This window comes from Dysidea avara, chromosome 11 (assembly GCF_963678975.1).
Source record: "Dysidea avara chromosome 11, odDysAvar1.4, whole genome shotgun sequence".
NCBI classification, from domain to species: domain Eukaryota; kingdom Metazoa; phylum Porifera; class Demospongiae; order Dictyoceratida; family Dysideidae; genus Dysidea; species Dysidea avara.
In genome coordinates, this window is record NC_089282.1 from 27667596 (window position 1) to 27688748 (window position 21153).

At 40.1% G+C, this 21153-nt stretch overlaps 1 protein-coding gene across 1 annotated transcript in view; it reads left to right on the top strand.

Moving 5' to 3' along the window:
• Positions 1 to 3567: 3567 nt before the first annotated feature.
• The window catches only part of LOC136239044 (AP-1 complex subunit gamma-1-like), a 39657-nt gene continuing 22071 nt past the window's right edge, over positions 3568 to 21153 (top strand). Inside the window, exons 1-6 of the mRNA XM_066029781.1 lie at positions 3568 to 4000; positions 4050 to 4174; positions 4223 to 4279; positions 5881 to 5965; positions 6017 to 6113; positions 6159 to 6235. Coding sequence (XP_065885853.1) covers positions 3800 to 4000; positions 4050 to 4174; positions 4223 to 4279; positions 5881 to 5965; positions 6017 to 6113; positions 6159 to 6235 — 642 coding nt within the window. The 5' untranslated portion in view covers positions 3568 to 3799. The remainder of the gene's footprint in view (positions 4001 to 4049; positions 4175 to 4222; positions 4280 to 5880; positions 5966 to 6016; positions 6114 to 6158; positions 6236 to 21153) is intronic.

A 21153-nucleotide genomic window follows, 5' to 3' on the forward strand; every position in this document is an offset into this window, starting at 1 on the left:
AGCTACACTGCCTCATGAACATTGTGACTGCTTTATTAGAGTAATTGACTGCTCTATTAGAGTATCTCGATCTTGTATGCAATTTCTTGAAGGGGGGGGGGGGGGGGGCATTTGCCCCAAATGCCCCATCCTGGATCCGCCACTGACATTGTTTTCTCAGCCTAGCAGTAAACAAAATGACTGAAAATGTTATTTTCAAAATGTTTTATTAAAGTTTTGCGTTTCCAATGCACACAGTTCTGTAGTATCATGTACAAGGATCATCCTGATGTGTATCATTTCTTTATCGAAAGCGTATAACAAAAGTTATCAAATGATGAACACAGGTGGACATAAAATTATTGAAATCCCTCTTTATATGCGTAAATCAAGCAATTATCCTTGTAATGTTGATCAAATCTCAGTAATTTGTATTGTAGAGATAACTTGTTGTTTCAGTGATATATACTCTGATATTCCAATGATTTTATGTCCACCTGTAACCAATTAAAACTTCATCATTCAATAATTTTTGTTATACACTTTCGATAAAGAAACAATACACATCAGGATGATCCTTGTACATGATACTACAGAACTGTGTGCATTGGAAATGCAAAACTTTAATAAAACCCTTTGAAAATAGAATTTTCAGTCATTTTGTTTACTGCTAGGCTGAGAAAACAATTTGTTTCATGTGGCATTTTAATGGGCTATCATGTTGCAGCTGCAGGCTTTGTACTGGTCTAATACTAGATCCAGCCTTTAACCTAATAGGATATTGATTGTTTTCCATGTAAACAAATAGTTTTGTTGCCAAAGTCCAAAAAATAGGGCGGTTCCAAAGGACTTTTTACATGCCTCCCCTTCTAGAATCACTTAGTACACGTGCTACAAACCCCATAAGAAATTTGGTGCTTTTATCAAAAAGTGAACGATTATCTCAATTAGAGGGTCTTAGGCGCTGCACTATAAGAGGTTCTGCACACAATAATACACACCCAAGCCTAGCTAGTCACACGAGCCTGATTGAATAGGCTAAGTGCTTTTGTAACTGAATTGCAGCGACGATAACCTTGCTATTAGTTATGCTTTATGGATCATACAGTTGTTTTACACCAAGATATCTATTTTTAAGCAGTTAAGTGGACAAGTTGTGTAGTCAAGGTGTGATTTCCGGCAAATTTTACCTTATAACGTGCCAGGGATCATGCGCCTATACCATCTATGAACGTCGAGATGAACGTGCTCACCCAGATGGTTAGAGGTGCTCAACCTTAACCATACTTCGTATGTGACTTCTTTGTCGATGGATGATTACTACTGTGGTGTGAGGAAGTTTGGGCTATTATTCGTTTGGTGTCCGTAGACGAAAACCCATTTTTGGAATCCAAAATCGTGCTCAAATAATGCAGCGACTGGAAACCTACCTCACCAATCAAACTACCAATGCTTTTAGGTGAAGGTTTACTCATAGAGGAAGGTTGAACTCCAGTATTTCGATAAAGGATCAAGGCTTCTAAGAGTTACAGTTCGTAATCTCGGATTTTGTAGATATTTCGATCGATTTCTACCCCAAGAAGGCAATGGAATTTATCGCCACTGCAGCTGTATTCAAGTGAGAGTTAGTCCAACATGTAACAGCGTTAGCAAATTATTTTGAAGATGTCGAATTTTTACATTGGAAACCCTATTAACAAGATCGAGATACTCTAATAGAGCAGTCACTCTAATAAAGCAGTCACAGTGTTCATGAGGCGTAGCTTAACTATGAAGGCTATGAATAAGGATCTGAATAAGGCTATAGTATATACATTTGGTAAAGGACAGCCATTGTTGTTGTGACCCGACTTTTTGTGTGTGTGTTTTTTTGCTCTTCAACTTTTCAGCAAAGTGCACTGCCCCCCTTTCCAAACTCTGGGTCCATCCCTGGCATGTATATTGCAACATTTTTGGTGTGTCCGGCACATTTCATTTTTACAGTGTAAAGGAGACTGAATTTCTAGAATAAACACTGCATAGCTAGAGGTTTCAATCTCAGCAGTTCTAGAGAGCTATTTCTCAGAGGCCTTAAATAATCCACTGTGCCATATCGTGCTGTTTTGCTGCTGCTGCTGGCTACATATCTGATCTGAGGCAATTCCACAGTTTTAGACATAGTCTTGGTTTGCAATAGCTTTTTGACTGGGTTGACCCAAATCCCAGATGTAACTTGAACTGTGATTGGACCTATACATTATAGCTTTATTATTAAAGGTACATTGGGGTCTATTTTAGGAGCTATGTACCCAGAACTGTGAAGAAGATTGCTATGGTTGGACATTCAACATGCTGGATTTTCTTGTGACAATTAAAGTTGGCTGTCTAGGCCAGTGACCGTAGACTTAACAATGCCAGTGTGCAGGCCATCTACCAAAGAGAATAATATGTTGCATACATCAGCAGGCAACTCGTGTTGTCATCTCCTGTTTGTACAGGATATTTAATGTCAACATCATGTGATGTAGTCAATCTGCTGAACTGCTTATATGATTATAAGTATAGCTACAATTTAATTTGTTTTACCAAGGCTCCAGTTATTCTTGCTTTTTAAATCAGTATCTTAGTAACCTGAGACTATAGGCTCCTGACCCCTTGCAATTATATTGTACATGTAATTTTCAAATTATGCATGATGTCATCATCAGATAAACTGCATGTCATATTTCCCTTCAGCTATCATACTCTGCATGGAATTACTTGTCAGCAGATGCCGGTATAATTGGATTACTAAGTAGTCAACTGTACGCTAATATAATGCCGAAATGATCCTGAGGCATTATGGCTTATGCCCAGAAGATGGCATAGACTTGTTGAACTAAGTTATTAATTAAGGTTGTTTTGTAGTTAAGGTAGCTAGTTTTGTAGTTAAAGTACTTAGTTTGGTAGTTAAGATAGTTAGAATTTTGTATAGCATATTTGTAAATCTAATATTACGTAATCTTCAATGTACGCTAAGCTCCAAGATCTTGATGATTGCATTACTGTGAAACTCAATCCCTCCCTGTGAATAAGTCCAATTTACACATGGGACACCTGACCCTCATCTACATCACAGATCCTTTACACCCTGGCTATATAGTACAAGGTCAACTGAATGCTAACTCCTAAGTGGACAGCCCTGATGTGATCCGTCTCCTCTCAAGCATATAATAGCATAGCATCTATGATGATAGCATGTCAGAGAATAACTGATGTAGTGCAACCATGAAATCATTGAAACTTCTTCAATTGGAAGGCTCCGGCAAGTAGTTTTTTTTGGAAAACACAGCAGCATGACCCATACTACCAAATGTTGAAGAGTGGAGTAAAAGAACCCTTAGCTATCTGTAGTGAAAGCGAGAGTGAAAAGCCATATATAACATCTATTAGGTACAGGCCACATGGTGGTGGGTAAATGCAAACCACTATATAGCCACGCCTCCTTGAACTGTTTGGCCAAATGTATATTATATACTACTGTATGAGCTAAAAGACAAAGACACTATAGTTGGATAGCTAGACCGCTTGTAGTCCAAAGACAAAATTTGTCGAAGTCACGAGTCAGGACTGCACCACCAATATTAACGCCCTAGTTGTCACGTGATCGTAGGAGATTGGCACTTGACATCAACACTTAACATCAACGTTCGTACCGCTAGCGAATTAGTTTAATGGATAACTGGAATTGTAAGAAATTTGATTAGATAGTAAGGTTTTGAAGCTTTAAGCAGTCGCGTTGAGCAACTGGTCGATCCGCTGCACACCTCGCCTACTGTGTTTATAGAAACACGCTCTAACAATGCCAGTATCCGTTAGAGTGAAGGAATTGGTGCGAAGGATCAGAAGCTGCAAAACTATACAAGATGAGAGAGATACTATTCAAAAAGAATGCGCGCTAATTAGAACTTCCTTTAAGGAGGAAGAAAGTGAAGTTCGCGCGCGTAATGTCGCCAAATTACTCTACATCCACATGTTGGGCTACCCCGCCCATTTCGGACAGGTAAGTTACGCAACATTAAAGTGATCAGAGATGGACATGTTTACTGTAGATGGAGTGTCTAAAGTTGATAGCTTCCAACAAGTTCACAGATAAACGTATTGGCTACCTTGGAGCAATGATATTACTAGATGAACGTCATGACGTGCACTTGTTGATCACTAACTCGATGAAAATGTTAGTGTGTGTTATTATTGTGTGTATCCATGACAATGTTTATTACAGGGACATGTCACATCAGGTGCAATATGTGTCTGGACTAGCACTATGTGCCCTAGGAAGGTTGTGTGTGTGTGTGTGTGTGTGTGTGTGTGTGTGTGTGTGTGTGTGTGTGTGTGTGTGTGTGTGTGTGTGTGTGTGTGTGTGTGTGTGTGTGTGTGTGTGTGTGTGTGTGTGTGTGTGTGTGTTGCTGACCTCCTTGGGCCTGGTAACTGGTTAATGGCAATATCCCTACTATCTGCAGGCTGTTTATCCTATGCCTTAACTTCACAATTTTGTGTAGCACTAGATGGAGCTACTGAACAACTGTATTGTTAGATCTAATCCCCTCAGAGTGTTTGATACGTATTCAATTCTGGCCCAACCCACCAGTAGTATACCACTGGGCCAATCAGCTTATGTTTGATGTGTATTAGTCACAAAGCTGAACTAGTGCTGAGAAAATTGGAGCAGAAGTCATCAGTTGTGTGGGTCATTTGTGTTCATGGGCCAATGGAGTGCCATATTGCCTTAACAAGGGCATTACTATTCAGTGGACTGGAACACTGGACTGATTGGTTTTTGCATGTTCTATGGTTGAATTTATGAAGTCTTGCTAGTAAGCATCCTTAGGGCACCCGCAACACACTTCTAAACGCTGAAGACGACAGTGAAATATGCGAAAACTTGTTTCACTACCATTCATTACGACACTTATTTCTCGACTTATTACTTTCCTGGTGTGTAGTAATGCTGTAGGCAGTACAGGGAATGTGACAGCAATAGCTAACCAGTAATCAACTTGTTAGTAGACAAGAAATCCTTAGAACAAGCTAGATGAGCAAGCTAGTCCGAGGTTGAGCTAGTCTCATTAGTCTTGCTGCCAGACTTCCGTTTCAGCTTTAAATTACGGATTATAAGTGCCTTAGGGTTGGCCACATCTGGCCACACAAGACTATCTTGCTCTAAGGATATCTTGAAGGATATTGTCTACTGGCAAGCAAGTTGATCGCTGGTTAACTATTGCTGTCACATTCCCTGCACTGCCTGCAGCATTACTATTAATTTTATTAATTTATTACTGTGTAGGACTCCATCAAGGAGTATAACACACAGATACAAAACAAAATCAAAGTAAATTCAGATGGTTTAACAAAATGTCCTTAAAACAGTTTATAGATGGCTGATTGACCACATCTTCTGGCAAAGTGTTCCATAATTTAATAGTGGATGGTAAAAAGGAAAATAAGTACGAATTGATTCTTGCTTGTGGGATTCTGAAATGTTGTGAATGACCTCTGGTAACTGATGATATTGATGTACTACACACCAGGGTAAGGAATAAGTGATGTATAGTGGCATAATGAACAGTAGCAAAATTATGTGTTCAGAGACAGTTTTCACGTATTCAGTATTCCACTGTTAGCATTTAGAAGTGGGCTGCATGTGCCCTAAGGGTGCTTACTCTGTATCCAACTGTAGAATGTGCAAAATCCAAAAATATGTCAGTCCAGTAGTCCAGTCCACTGAATAGTAACGCTTGCTTTATCGAACACCCTGAACCCCCTACTATTGTGCAGGCCTTTTCATCCTCCCTGGTACTTATCCCACCTGGTATTAAGTAGCACCCTGTGGTTGTTTGAAAGGCAGTCTAGTATATACAAATACTGGTGATTCTGTTACAGTATTTGCTCCAGTGAGATGGGTAGGGATATGGCTACTGAAGTGGAGAAGCTACTAAAGTCAACTAACCCTTATCTGAAGAGGAAGGTACTACAATACTTATAATGGCATCACTATCATAACACCCTCTCCTTGTAGGCTGCACTGTGCGCGGTAAGGATCATTAGAAAAGTACCAGAGTTGATGGAGATGTTTGTACCAATAATGAGATCATTACTGAATGAGAAGAATCACGGTAAATGGTGACCCTTCTACTCTTCTTTAACTTGATCACTTGTAGGAGTGTTACTAACTGGAGTAGTTCTCATTGAAGAAATGTGTCGGGTCAATCCTGACTCACTAGTTCACTTTAAGAGGGTTAGTCTTTATGAAGAATAGTTGAATGGTGTAAACATTGTTAAGTATTATTCTATTGTGCCTTTTGTGATAGAGGTCCTTAGATGTCCATTATTTATGACACATTGTGACATCACAAGAGCACTATAGTCTTAATTGTGTTTGTGTTGAGGACAATTTGGTATGTGTAGTTGGAAATTTTTGAGGAACAAAACTGAGAAATGATAGCCATGTGAAAATATAATTAGGAAATATTTCATTTCCTTCACACAGCAATGTAAAATATTTGCAGAAACTTGTCGTGAATTTAAAAAAAAAAGTATTTGACACACTTACAAACTAGACGTAACGGTAGGGTAGTGTTTGGGTCACTAACATCCAGTCTAATCAAATGCTTGAAACAGCCTGAACAATCTTAGTGAGTTGTTACAACAGGATTTTAAAAATCGGTGAAATCACAGATTTTTCTGACTGACCGACCGACCAACTGACTGACTGACTGTTGTGTTCAAACGGTGATACAGGAAACTACTGGAGTCACATACCAAGTTATTTCATGGAGAATCATCACTTGTGTTCGAAAGTGCTTCTTGGAATTCTGAAGGAGAGTTACTGCAGTATAGTTTTGGCTACCTTCTTCAATCAGTAGCCATGACCCTAGAAATGTTGATGTGTGTTTTGAATTGTCCATTGTAACACACTTGTACTGATTCATTACTGGAACATGCTCTCTTTTATGATTAGCTTGAATAGGTGTTGTGCCCCTCAGGGCGAAGTGTCATGGGCTATTTAATTGCATAAAGAGAAAACAGAATCAAGTAATACAATGAAGCCATGCCTGATTTGTAACGTGAAGGGCGTTATTATTATTATTAAAGAAGGAACCTAGCATAGAGAAGAACCTGCTAACTGAGGTTTATCTGTTAAGTGTAATGATGTCCTTTGTTATGAAGGTAAGTTTTTGATGAGGTTATGGGGAGCTAGAATTGGCTAAACTTTGCACCTCTAACCCTAGCTTGACTGAAGCTTATCTTCATACAATTAGTGTGCTTGATTCAGTGTTAGTGGCACTTATTGACCAGTCAAGTGTCACTAAAGAGATCGTTACTTGACATGCTAGCTGTGTCACTGTAGTTATGTCACTGTAGCTGTGTCACTGTAGCTGTGTCACTGTAGCTATGTCACTGTAGCTATGTCACTGTAGCTATGTCACTGTAGCTATGTCACTGTAGCTGTGTCACTGTAGCTATGTCACTGTAGCTGTGTCACTGCAGCTTTGTCACTGTAGCTATGTCACTGTAGCTGTGTTACTGTAGCTGTGTCACTAGCTATGTCACTGTAGCTATGTCACTGTAGCTGTGTTACTGTAGCTGTGTCACTAGCTATGTCACTGTAGCTGTGTCACTGTAGCTATGTTACTGTAGCTATGTCACTGTAGCTGTGTCACTGTAGCTATGTCACTGTAGCTATGTCACTGTAGCTGTGTCACTGTAGCTGTGTCACTGTAGCTATGTCACTGTAGCTGTGTCACTGTAGCTGTGTCACTGTAGCTATGTCACTGTAGCTGTGTCACTGTAGCTGTGTCACTGTAGCTATGTCACTGTAGCTATGTCACTGTAGCTGTGTCACTGTAGCTGTGTCACTGTAGCTATGCTATGCTGCAGTGTTTGGAGCTTTATGTAGATCTGGGGTAAGATAAGGATTACATTTCAAGTGATCTCCCCAGTTGGTTTTTTTTAAATTTTGTTATTTCTTCATTGCATCATCAGGAGCTTATAAGTGCTGTCACGAACCAGAGGAGGTTGGTCATGCGTCATCAAACATCTCGTGATCTCAAAGAAAGGGTTGAACTAATTCAACCTTCATACCTCTTAATATTCTAAAAGACAGATTTTATATCCATACCAGAGCGTCCCAGCACCCTTACAAACCTTCTCAGTACAATGCGCTGCTTTCCTAGCTACTAAACAAGTGTTAACACCTAGAACAATGTTTGGTTGTGTAATATTACACCATAGGCTTATGACGCATGACCAACCTCCTCTGGTCACGAACCAAGATAATAGGGATTGGCCATGTTTTTTTTTTTGTTGCTAAAATCCTAATAGAATGCACATCTTGGAAAGCATCCTTCATCTCAAAATGACCCTCTGCTGGTTCTCTGTAAGGAGTATAGTTCCAGTAGAGAGGAAACTGGGCTCAGCAACAATTCACCAAAATTTGCATATTTGTAATATTGTAATTATTGTTTTGTTTCACTTATCAAAGTTTACACAGTGGAAAATTCTGGGATAGAAAGTAGCAAGGCTTGCTGAATTGATTCGTTGACTTATTAAACCAGGCATGTGCCCACTGCCAGGCCGGCTCCACCCACCTACCTACCTATGTTTGTCCGTATGCACCCATGTGAGCAAAATTGTTAAACGATAAAAGCAGCTTGCATGTAAGAAGTAAAAGTAAAATGAAGTCTGTATCAAACTTCTGCAAAAGTGAGCTTTGCTCTGAGGTTTTCTTTTCGGCAGTCTGAATTACAGGTGTGGCGACTCTCCTTAGACTTTGTGAATTACCTTCCCTTCGGGTTTTGCAGGTGCAGCATCCAAAGAATCGATCACAGCCTTATGTGGTGAGTGATTTTAGAATTGTAGCGCTAAGAGCAAGATAATCGATTTGTACAGTGACTATACTGAAAATATACTGCTGGCTCTTACATTTTGCAGCCATAACTTTCGTTTGTATTAGTCTACAACATAGCAGCTTGGCTTAAAATGTTCACCATGGATTAGCAAATCAGCCAAGGTATAGTGTTAGCCCTGTAGTCACTTATAAATATTGGTATGAAGGCAGTTTAGAAATGACAACAATCTTGTTTATGTTTACCACATCGTAAACAAATGCACATGACACGCACACTGTTGGGACTACAGAAACAACTAAGATTTTCAAACTCTCCATGAGCAGGCGAATAAGATGGTGTATAGTTTTAATCGATTTAATTTATTTTTCTCAATAGGCATGCTTGTGTGAACAAGTCGGAGGGTCACATATACCATATTTATCTGTATTGAAGCCAGGCTCAAATACACGCTGGGTAGGCTATAATTCTATTAAACGCTGGCTGTGCAAGAGTCTACATACTGGATAACACACTTCACCTCATATTTCATTGTTTCACCTCACCTTGTGTTCATTGAGCTGAACACTTTATCTACATTTTCAAACTTGATTGAACAGCACTTATAATTTGTAATTGTTTTTGGGTTAATCAGCTTTGTTGTCTGCCCTTTTCCCTCCAAGTAAATAAAACCGTAAGTTGATTATACAAGTACTCTCAGCACCACTTTGTTCATAATCACCCTTCGCCTCGTTTGCTCTAAGAAATAAACTCCTGGGCCTGAATAGATGCTGGGCTTGTTTACACGCCGGGTCCAGAGGAAATAAACGCCTGGGTTTTTATACGGATGAATGAGTTGCTATTTACACAAGAGAAACCACAAAGTCATTATATAACTTTAAAAGTGCAAAAATTGGTCTAAGTGAAACCAAACGTGAAATACCTTACAGCTAGCACCGTTTATAGTAACACAATAAACATCAATTATCACCAAGTTTGGTTTTCTCGTATTTGAGTATGTTCGCATGCGCGAGGTCACTGTTTTGAGGCATACAAAAGTAGTAACATGCCACTCCAACTGATATAATCCTTCTCCTTACTGTTTCTCTTCATTAGTAGTGCCATTATGACTTCAAAGAATCGTCTACAAAGCTTGTTATCGACATTTTAAAAGTTGGCGATTGCGTCATCTAACTGCACGATAGTGTGTGGGAGACTGGTTATCCCTGTTCTTGTTTACTTAAGGGCATGCCCACTACAGGGTAAGTGCAGGGGGCTACTATAGCATTCAACTGAAATTACAGAGTGTTTAGAATATGATGCTATAGGCGTTTATATATAGAAACTTGGGCATTTATATATAGAAACCACCATATGGCGGTTGTGGCGGTGAGAGGGTAATAAACTAAAAGTGGTTTGTGTAACAAATGCTTCCTTAGCAATGCATAGCAACATAATTAAGAATTGCAAAAATTTCAGAAATCCGAAATTGCATTAATTTAATTAATTGATGTATTATAGCTATATAGTTAGTGGCTAGCTGCATGTCACCTGGTTTTTAGAACTAGCACATCAACTTGTTTTTGATTTCGCTTTCAAATGAAAACAGCTCAAACAAGCCTGTTTTTTCTTATCAAAATTCCATTGCACATGTAAAGCCTTCAATGATTGTACTCAGAATTGCTGCTTGTTGGTAATGAGGTCTCCTTGGTATAGATCCACACACAGATGGACAAACATGTCGGTAATTTGTCTGCCCTATCCCTAAAGTGCCATAGGAGTCCCTATGATGTCACATTTTTAAAGAGCATGAGGTTTCCTTATGCCGCTGTGCTGAAATTAATTATACAAAACACTAAAGTTTATTGTTTGTGGTTTTGACAGGAATGTAGTTCAACTATTCAGTGTGTCTTCCCTACCAGCAGTGTACAATATAAGGGAAAATTATTGCTCAGACAGAATGGCCGATCAAAAGTAAATTTGATTGGCCATTTCTGAAATTGCATGGCCATAAGATAGAGGTGTACTATCCTGGTGTGTGAAGCACAAGCCTTCTAGGGGGTCTGGGGGCATGCCCCCCCCCCCAGGAAATTTTTGAAAAGGGATCACTCTGAGATTGAATCTGAGACCACTCTCAAATACTTATCACTGCACATGCATTTTACAGAGTTTATTAGTAATACATGTACAAAATTTGTGTTGCTGCATACATATTTTACAAAAAAAAACAACTATGAATCAATGTATTGTACTGCCAGTTTGTAGACTTAGCTGTGCTAAATGCTTTGTTACAAGTGTGTTGAGTCAGCACAGATTGAATTATCAACTAGCTATTGCTAAAGTTTCTCTTGTGAATAGCAATAGATCAAAACTTACTCTCGAACTTTCCGTGTGCAGAACACTTTTATCACCTGACTTTCATTCCACTTTCTCCAGCCAGTGCATTTCTACAGATTCTAACCACAAAATGGCCATTGTATACTTAATATCATACCTCCACTTCGCAAAAAATTACTTTCTTTTCTTCTCGTGGAAGGCGCCACTCGTGTAGTCAGTGTAGTGATCGCTTCTTCACAACATCGACAGTAACCCACAATCGATAATTGGGATAATACGAGGTGCAGTGCTCTAGCTTACGCATGCGCATCGAGTGATGCTTCGACGGGATAGAGACTTTACGTAGCGATTAAATAGCTTCGGTAAGGAAAGGTAACGATACGACAATAATAATAACTATAATAATACATGTTATAAAGACTAATAATAAAGAATCACAGTTGTAAAAAATTTGATCGGCACAAATGGCCGACCAACGGCTACATTGATCGGTCAACAGCATCACTTGGTCGGAAAATGGCCGATGGCCGACCGTTATATTGTACTCTGTACCAGTGACTTCAACGTGCTGTAAAGAACAAACAAAGCCTTCACTGCTTTACATGCAGGACAACTAATGCAACAATAATTAATATAATGGGCATAAATATTAGTGTCCTAGATTTGCTGTGTAGCATGCATGTCAATAGTGCTTTAAAGTACATGATCCTTATGTAGTACATGATCCTTACGTAGTACATGATCATTATGTAGTACATGATCCTTATGTAGTACATATAGTGAAATAATGAGCATGCAAGGCTAATTAGTTAAACTGTATGTGAGCTAAGGCAATTGTATATACAGTATACCCTACATTACAGGTGGTGTACACATGGTACAGTTTCAGTTTCTACATGATGTTTACCTTACCGACTGTCACAAAGAGAATTGAACTTGGGCAGCTCCGGACACTCGCAGACGCGCGCCCGCATAAAGCCAACACAATTTACAGTTATATTTACTGCATGGCAAGCAAGCAAAGGCTCAGAACTTGTCCTATGCTATGCACTTTCAGCTCTGATGTTGCAGTGACGCATATACCTCTTACCATACAAATACTTATTAAGGTAATGTATAATCCTTTAGAGTGAAAGCATGTAAGCAGGATTATAGTGAAACAGTTGTACCAGGTCAGACGCTTTTCCTCAGTGTAAACTATGGTATCTGCATGATTTCAGTTTATTATTTTTCAGATGCACAGTAGTATCTGTCCAATCATGTGAGGTAGTTAAGAGCCAGTGCTGAAAAATTGAGCATAAGAGTTTGTAGATGAAGAACAAAAAAGTGCATCAAAAAGGTCCCAAAATTGAAAAAAGAGTTATGACCTAGGGGGGGATTGAACCCAGGTTGGTTGGTTGTAATAACTTGGGGTTAAGGGAGGTGCACTATCGCCAGTTATTATTTTTTAGTGATCCTTCCCTACATCAGTGCCTTCATTGCCTATAAAGAGCAAACAAAAGCACATATTGATTTGCTACAACACTCGAGTTGCTAGATGATGGGCGTTTAATTTTGCTAAAGTCCTGCCTCGATACGTGCTTTGCATGCCAAGATACGATGAGCTAAAAGTTGTGTTTTAAAAAGGTGTACACAATAAGGTACTGAGTAGAAAGAAGAAAAAAAATCTGTCAACACGTGAATTCGAACCCACGGCCTCTTACACGCTAGTCAGGCTTTCTACCACTTGAACAGTATGTGCTGTGGTTTTCAAAGGAATGCTGCCCAATCACCTTGGCCTTCTACCCATTCCCATTGTAGAGAACCAATGGAAGCACGCGTGAACTCGTGATAACAATCTTAGAGTAACCGGATGATGAGTGCTTCATTATCAGCATAGATTGTGTCGATTTGCACCAAGTTTGGTGAGTAAGCAGCGTGACGGTCAGAAAGACAGACAGATTTTCAGCTCCGTATTGTCATCTACAACAGTTGTCTGGCTTCCATGCAGTACATCACTATGGGCAGTGTTCTCATCTGTAGTCAGACCATCAACATCTGTATGATCAGTATCCATCCTTGTCCTAGTTAGTATTCTGCTCATAAGCTGACTGATCACAATAACTGGTAGTCTGTCCTCTAGTATCTTGTTGATCATCACCATCACCTCCATTTGATTCATCAACCCATTTATCAATCCATTTTGGAGGACGGCCTGGGGTACTGCGACGCCCACCATACCAGTAGTTTCCTGCAGGAAAGGCTGGTGGACACTTGGTCACATGCTGTAGATGAACTCTAATTTTATCCTTTGGTGAGTCACCATAAATACGTTCCGCAATGACTCCAGTATTCTCCACTCTGGTAATTCAAAAAGGGCTGTACCATGGCCTTGATAGTTTACAATTAGCTCCGGTCTCCTCTTGTGGATGTTTAATCAGTATCCACTCACCAATTTTATACTGGCTTGCTGCAGAATCTATACAGAAGGCTCAAGTGAAGTATAAGACCCAGTATGATAAAAGAGCTCAACCACACTGCCTAATGGAAGATAAGACTTTGACCAGTTCTTCTCTGTAATCGTTTACTACTGTGACATCTGTTGAAGTTGATGGTAAGAAGGCAGCCTCCATTGGTTGCCTACAGTCCATGCCAAATAAGAGGAAGGAAGGTTTCTCGTGTGTGGAATCATGAGGAGTATTCCTATAAGCCCACAGTACTCCATGTCCCATTGCAGTCCATAGGTGGCTGCCTGCTTCCTCAACATTGTTTTCAGGTGCGGTTGAATCTTTCAGTCAACCCATTACACTGTGGGTGGTAAGCAGTTGTGTTGAGTTTTTCAATCCCCAGCAGACTGCAAATGTCTTTCATCAAAAATGACAACAAATTTGTTCCTCTGTCAGACAGCAGTGCTTCTGGCACACCAAACATTAGCATAAACTCTTCAACCAGGATCTTCACAATTCTTACTGTCTTGATCAGGCATAGGGTAAACCATTAACCATTTAGTCAGAAAGTCTTGTAGCACTAATACATGTTTGTTTCCATCCTTAGTCTTGGGCAAATCCATGATGTCAATTCCCACTAGCTGGAATGGCCTTTGAACAGGTGTTGATTCCAGGGGGGATTTACTATTGTACCAGCTCCTGAAGCGAAAACATCGTGGGCGACTCTTACAATGTTTACTCACATCTGTATACATGCCATCCTACCACCAAGATTGTATCAATAAGTTATACACTTGATTGTTAGAAAAGTGACCTGCCCAGGGTCCACCATGCACGCTACCAATAATCTTTTCCTTCAGGTGACTAGGTACTACTGCCCGTTTCCTTGACTGCCTCTTAGGATCAATGCAGTATAGCACACCTTCCTCTATCCCTAATAGATTTGCTTGGGAGATCACTCTATGTGCATGTTGGTCATCTGTTGGTAAAACTACAGTTGTAAGGTAAGTCAAAATTGCAGCAATCTGGTTATCCTTTCTTTGCCCCACAGCTAACACTTCAGTTTTCACAGCACTGTTAACTGGCTCTACCCTTAGGTAAGTTGAAACATCACTATACTCTTCTGTGTGGTCTGATTGATGTTCTGTGATGCTGGCAACTTGAACTTCTGATTCTCCTACTCCACTCAGCGTTGCAGGCCCACAGGGATTACGTGACAGGGCATCAACATTGGAACTCAGTTTCCCAGCTCTGCAAACAATCTCAACGTTTCTTAGTCAGACCTTTGCCCACCACCAAGCATGCTTTCCTGAAATGTTTGGATTTAATAGGACTGACTTTACAGCAGCATGATCAGTGTATATCCTTACATTCTGGTTGTATAGGTAGTGTCGAAATGACCAATTGCCCAAACCACTGCCAGTATCTCCAAATCTGTAATTCCATAATTCTTCTCTGCTGGTGATAGTGCTCTGCCAGCATAGGAAACAGGATGAAGGCAGTATCTTCTTGTTTCTGTGAAAGTATTGCTCCTAAACCCAAACAGCTAGCATCTGTCTCCAAGACAATCTCAGATTTCATTTCAGGTTGGGGTAGACTAAGACAGGTGCCATAACCAGTTTCTCCTTAAGAAGTTGAAAAGCATGTTGGCATTCTTCTGACCACACAAAACGGGCATTTTTTCCAGTCAATGTGTGAAGTGGCTGTGCTATCCTAGCAAAAGATGGTACAAATTTTTGGTAAAATTAACATAGGCCCAGAAACTGTCTTACTTCTTTTGTACCCTTGGGGCTGGGAAGTCTCTGACAGCCTGTATATGCTGATCACATGCTGATCACATGCTGATCACATGCTGATCACTTACTTGCAACCCATTTGGTGTGATCACATGTCCCAGATAGTTGACCTCTTTCCAAACAAACAAGCATTTACTTGACTTCAGTTTCAATCCTGCATGTATCAGTCTTGACATTACAGCTTTCAATGGCTCAAATGCTCTTCCAGAGTTCTTGAATAAATCAGAATATCGTCAATATAAACAGTTGACCATCCTGTGAATTCAGATCCACTCTTTGAAAAACAGCTGGTGCATTTGTTAGACCAAGGGCATCACTCGGAACTCATGCAGTCCATGTGGTGTGATAAATGTTGTTTTAGCCCTTGAATCTGGGTGAACTAGTACCTGCCAAAACCCAGAGGTGTGGAGAAGAATTTTGTGTCTCCCAACTGGTCCAACAGGTCATCTATTCTTGGCAAGGGATAGCTATCAGGTTTAGTCACAGCATTCAGTTCTCTGTAATCAACACAACACCTGTAAGTGCCATCTTTCTTACGTACCAACACTATGGGACTAGCCCATGGGCTGTTAGATGGCTGAATGACACCTGCCTCCTGGATGCTCTGAATCTGTCTAGCAACTTCTTGTTTGGCAGCCATTGGGAGCCTTCGTGGATGCTGTGGGCATCTTCTGTGTCTATTTCCAATTGCACCAGGTCTGTTTCTCCATGTTCATCATCTTCCAGACTAAATACTTCATGATGGTCCATAAGCATTTTGCAAAATTCTTCATTTTCAAGTTCTGACAATTGAATATCACACTTTAAAATGTCATGTACCTTGTCCCATCTCGTGTTACCATCTTTACTGCAGAGCATTCATCTGTGTCAGTGGTGACTTCTCCTGGGGGTGGCAGTACCTCTTAAGCATCTTGCCGTGTTCCAACTTGTAATCCCATCTTTAACTTCTGTGTAAAACCTGTTGGATTTAGCAATCATGAGATGGCCTGTACTGTCTCTAAACTCCACCAAACATGGTTCAGTCTTCAAATCCAAGTCGGTAACACCAGAGTCAGGCTCCATCACAATCATTTCTGTAGCCTCCTTCGGAATGCACCTGGATTCTGGAACATTGTTGGGGCAATAATCTGACTCTTTCTATCAAATGCACACGCACTAAAGGTATTACAGTACCATCTCTTTCCTCATCTCCTTGGTTATCATTCTTACTGTCATCTACCTTCTTTACTCTTGATGGGTGGACATCAGGGTGGTAAATTATAATTCCTAGTTGTCTGCAAACTCCCTCTGACAGTAACAATTGGTCATACGCATCCAACTTAATGTAAATAGTTGTTTTCATAGTCTTATCCCCAAAAGAAATGTCCAACTCCATTTGACCATCTAGGGTAAATATTTCCCTGCTATAGGTTTTAAGGACTTTGTCTGGCTTCTTGCAGTTTCTTTTCTTAAGACGATTAACACTAGCAACTTTCTTGAACAACTCACTCCCCACTTGAACAACTCACTCCCCATTATTGTAATTTCAGCTCCACTATCAATCAACCCTTCAGCAGGAACTCCTTGTACAAAGACTTGGTGCACACTGTATTTGGCTTCCCTTGTGACAGATCATTCGAACCCCATCACCTTTATCTTCCTGCTCTGAATCAGAATACAGGTAATCATCTGTTGTAGAAGCAGAACTGATTTGTCTGTTCACAGTATTCTTGCCAGAAGTCTTGCTACTTTGACTGTGGGCCTTACTCTCTGTACTCTTGGTTCTACAATCTTTAACAAAGTGCCCTAACCTGCCACAGTTATAACATGGTTTATTGGCAATCCCAGATTGTGGTTGTTGTCGGTTAGTCTGTGGTACAACTGTACTCTGTGGTCAGTGTTGGGAGTAACGCACTACTTATGTAACGCGTTACGTAATATTATTACTTTTGTGGTACCTAAGTAATATAACGAAATACGCTATAAAAACAGGTAATATAACTCAAGTAACTTTACTTACAAATGTAACGCGTTACCTAAGTAATATAGTTACTGTAACGAGTCTAATATTACGTAATATTATTACTACAAGTAATGAAGTTACTAATCTCGTTAGTAATCCACTGAGTAACGCCTAGCCACAACGAAGTATTGAAGCCTACTGAATGAAGCTTATTCACCAGCTTCTTACTTATAACCAAGATTTGCACATTGCCCAACAACGAAATCATGTCACGTGATAAGGTGGTAGTTTCACATGTGACAGCTTAAGGCTGTGGACACAAAGTAATATAATATGTAATATTATTATAGTTACTTTATCTTATGGGTAATATGTAACTGTAACTAAATAGTTCAGTTGCAAGTAATATGTAATATGTAACTAGTTACTTTTAAAATGTAACTTGCCCAACACTGTCTGTGGTACAACTGTACTCTGTGGTCTATCATAGTCTTTCAAAGCTGAGAGGTAAGTTATTCTCTTCTTCAACTCTGTCTGCTGCTGCTCTTCATTTCTTGTTACTAAACATAAAGTCTTATAGTCTAATGCCCCAGTTACTGCAGGACTATCCATGAGCTTTAGCAATAGTCCTTCTTGCATTTGTCCATGTAACAGTGCTTCTTTACTCTCCAAGGACACTCCACTTTATACCATAAGCAATTCTGAAGGTTCTTTCTAGTCTAACAATAAAGTCACTTACACTCTCATTATTCCTCGACTTAAATTCCTGTGCTGCCATCGAGTGCTGACCATGTTCCAACCTGTTCTGCAGCATCTTCACTGCCTCAAGCCAGTCATGGCTATACTCATCATCTAGTAGCTCCCACTCTTGTAGCGCTCTACCCTTAAGGTACCCTGCCAACTGAATAAAAGTTTCCTCATTACTCCATTCATTCCAATCAGCAGCCCCTCGCAGCAATGGTAGCCACTCCCTCAACGGGACGCCTGGATCTTCTCCAGTGAAGTAGTCAATAGGTGGTGCTTTGCCACGATGCCCTCTTGCAGAGTTGGCACTTGACCATGCAGATGAGTATTGGGATTCTTCAGGTAGCCTCGGACCAAAATCTGACTGTGTGGATCTACTTGTTGTTGGCTCAGCTTTGCTTTTCTGTCTCGTCTCATCGCCGCGCTGGGCTACCTTTTCTAATTTCTTTTGCAGTCTAGCGATCTTTGTATCTCTCTCTTCTATCTCCATCTCTTGTGTAAGTAGTTGCTCACACTTCTGGGACCACAAGCATTTCGATTTGCTAGCTTCTGCTCTTAACCAATTTTTTCACTTGTGCACTGTCCACAGTTCTCATCTGCAGTTCTGAAAGTCACTGCTGAAATTGTTCATTAGCAAACTTCATCAGTTCTAGTTGTTCAGTGCATTGGTGCAACAATGCAGACTGCTCGTCTAACCTCGACTCTAGGCGCGACTCGCGCAGTGCACTCTAGTTGAAAATTCCAAATTTTTCTGTGTACTTGTTTGTTAACTTTTTTTGTAAATAATTATTATGACTGGTGAACCCATGCATACCGCATCTGAAATGACGCTGGGTGCCCCAATTATCATCTGAAAAGTGAAGTATCCATTACGCTTCGTTGTCAGCTATGTTCAACGTGTTACGCAGCATTTCAAATCAAGAACTATTCAAAAAGCACCTTTGCAATCCACGCATATCGAAAGAAATGGAGCTGCACGCCCCGGATTATATCAATAATTATTGTCTGAAAAGTGAAGTTTCCCATTATGCTTCGTTGTTGGCTATGTTCAACCCCTTTACACAGCAGTACGAATCAAGAACTGTTTGAAAAGTATCTCTGCTGTCAAAATAGCAACTATGACAAATACGGACGATTTCTGTTACAAAGGGAAGCCATCATGTGCTATCGCCAAATCGACACTTCGCTGTCAGCAAAGATGAATGGGACACATAGGAGGACACTGGTAAGTCCATGAAGAATGCATTGCACATACTGCGGTATTCCAAAAAGCACCTGTCGGGTCGAAGCAATGTCGAACAGTGAAAAAATCAAGCCCGTAGCCTTAGCCGTTATCGAGTTACGCCTAGAGTTCATAATATATATACTGAGGAGAGTATCCTACTCTCATATACCCCTGTAGAAGGGCGTATCATTATTATTATTATTATTATTATGTAATGGGCTGAGATGCCTAGGCAATGAATATTGCCAGGCTAGGCCGCAGGCCTTTGTGTGTGCCCATATCTTGATTTTTTCCAATAATCATCAAGTCGCTCTTTGAATGTTGCTACTGTAGGTGCTGAAATGATGATGTCAGGTAGAGAGTTCCAAACATTTACAATCCTGTTTGAAAAAAAGTTATGCCTAATAAGTAATCTTGATCTTTCCTTGAATAACTTAAGAAAGTGGCCCCTGGTGGAAGATTGGATGTTTAAGGTAAAGAAAGTGGATGGCTCTATATCATAGTATCGATTAAGTATTTTGTATGTTTCAATCATATCTCCTCTTTGGCGTATTTCGCAGCTGTATCGTGAAGTTACGACGTAGCACTTCTGAGTTCGCCCGTTTTTCTTTGTATAATTAATGATATCATTAGTTGAACATGATATCGATTGAACGCGTGCCTAACAACGTTGTTAGCAACCAAATTAACTCCAGCTCTAAGCGTTTCTCACCGAACTACAATCGTTCCTTCATGGATTAAGACCGCTTTGTAGGTGTTTCTTACTAGGCCATTCGCGAATTCGACTATCCTGAGCGTCGCGAGTGTGAAATGTTGCTAACGATTCTTGCACTTTTACGGCTGCTCGTACGTCACAAACCACAACATCTTGTAGTTACATCATAACTTCATGATACGCCCGTCTACAGGGGTATATGAGAGTAGGATACTCTCCTCAGTATATAATTATGAATTGGTTATGCTTGTCTGAAGGCATCAGTCAGTCAGTTACTCAGTCAGTCAGTAGAAAATTCAGTTAAATAAATTATTTTTAAAATTTTATAGCAACTTGTTGAAAGCGTTTCGGGTTGATCTGAAAGCTTGTTTGGGCTTAGTTTTACCTAACTAATACTGCCTCATTGTCGTCAGGGAAAATTGAAGTTGTTTTTTTGGGTGATTTTATTTTGTGGGCCACGCCTACTCCTTTGTGGTCTCTACTGTACACTACTATCGTAGTGTATGATAGATTCTGGACTTTGTATACAAACTGCAGTTTGATCAATTCTTGTACATACACTAAAGGCTGACTGCATATCAAATGCAAACTTCATTATCATCAAGATCAAGCAAATTACAAATCCATTACTAGATTGGATTAATAAAAAGTACACAAATTAGGTGAATAAAGATTGGAAATTTTGAAAGGGGAATATGGATCGTGGAAAAAGCTTCAAACCAAGAAGGGGTGGTTCCTGGCACTATGCCCTTATTAGTGAGGTGTCCTGATTTTAGGGGTCTAAATGTGTGTACACTAATACAAATGGGACCATGGACAAGTGTCCTGATTATCAAGGTGTCCTTATTAGTGAGGTGTCCTGATTATCAAGATGTCCTTATTAGTGAGGTGTCCTGATTATCAAGACGTCCTTATTAGTGAGGTGTCCTGATTTCAGGGGTCTAAATGTGTGTACACTAATACAAACGGGACCATGGACAAGTGTCCTGATTATCAAAGTGTCCTGATTATCAAGGTGTCCTTATTGGTGAGGTGTCCTGATTTCAGGGGTCTAAATGTGTGTACACTAATACAAATGGGACCATGGACAAGTGTCCTGATTATCAAGATGTCCTTATTGGTGAGGTGTCCTGATTTCAGGGG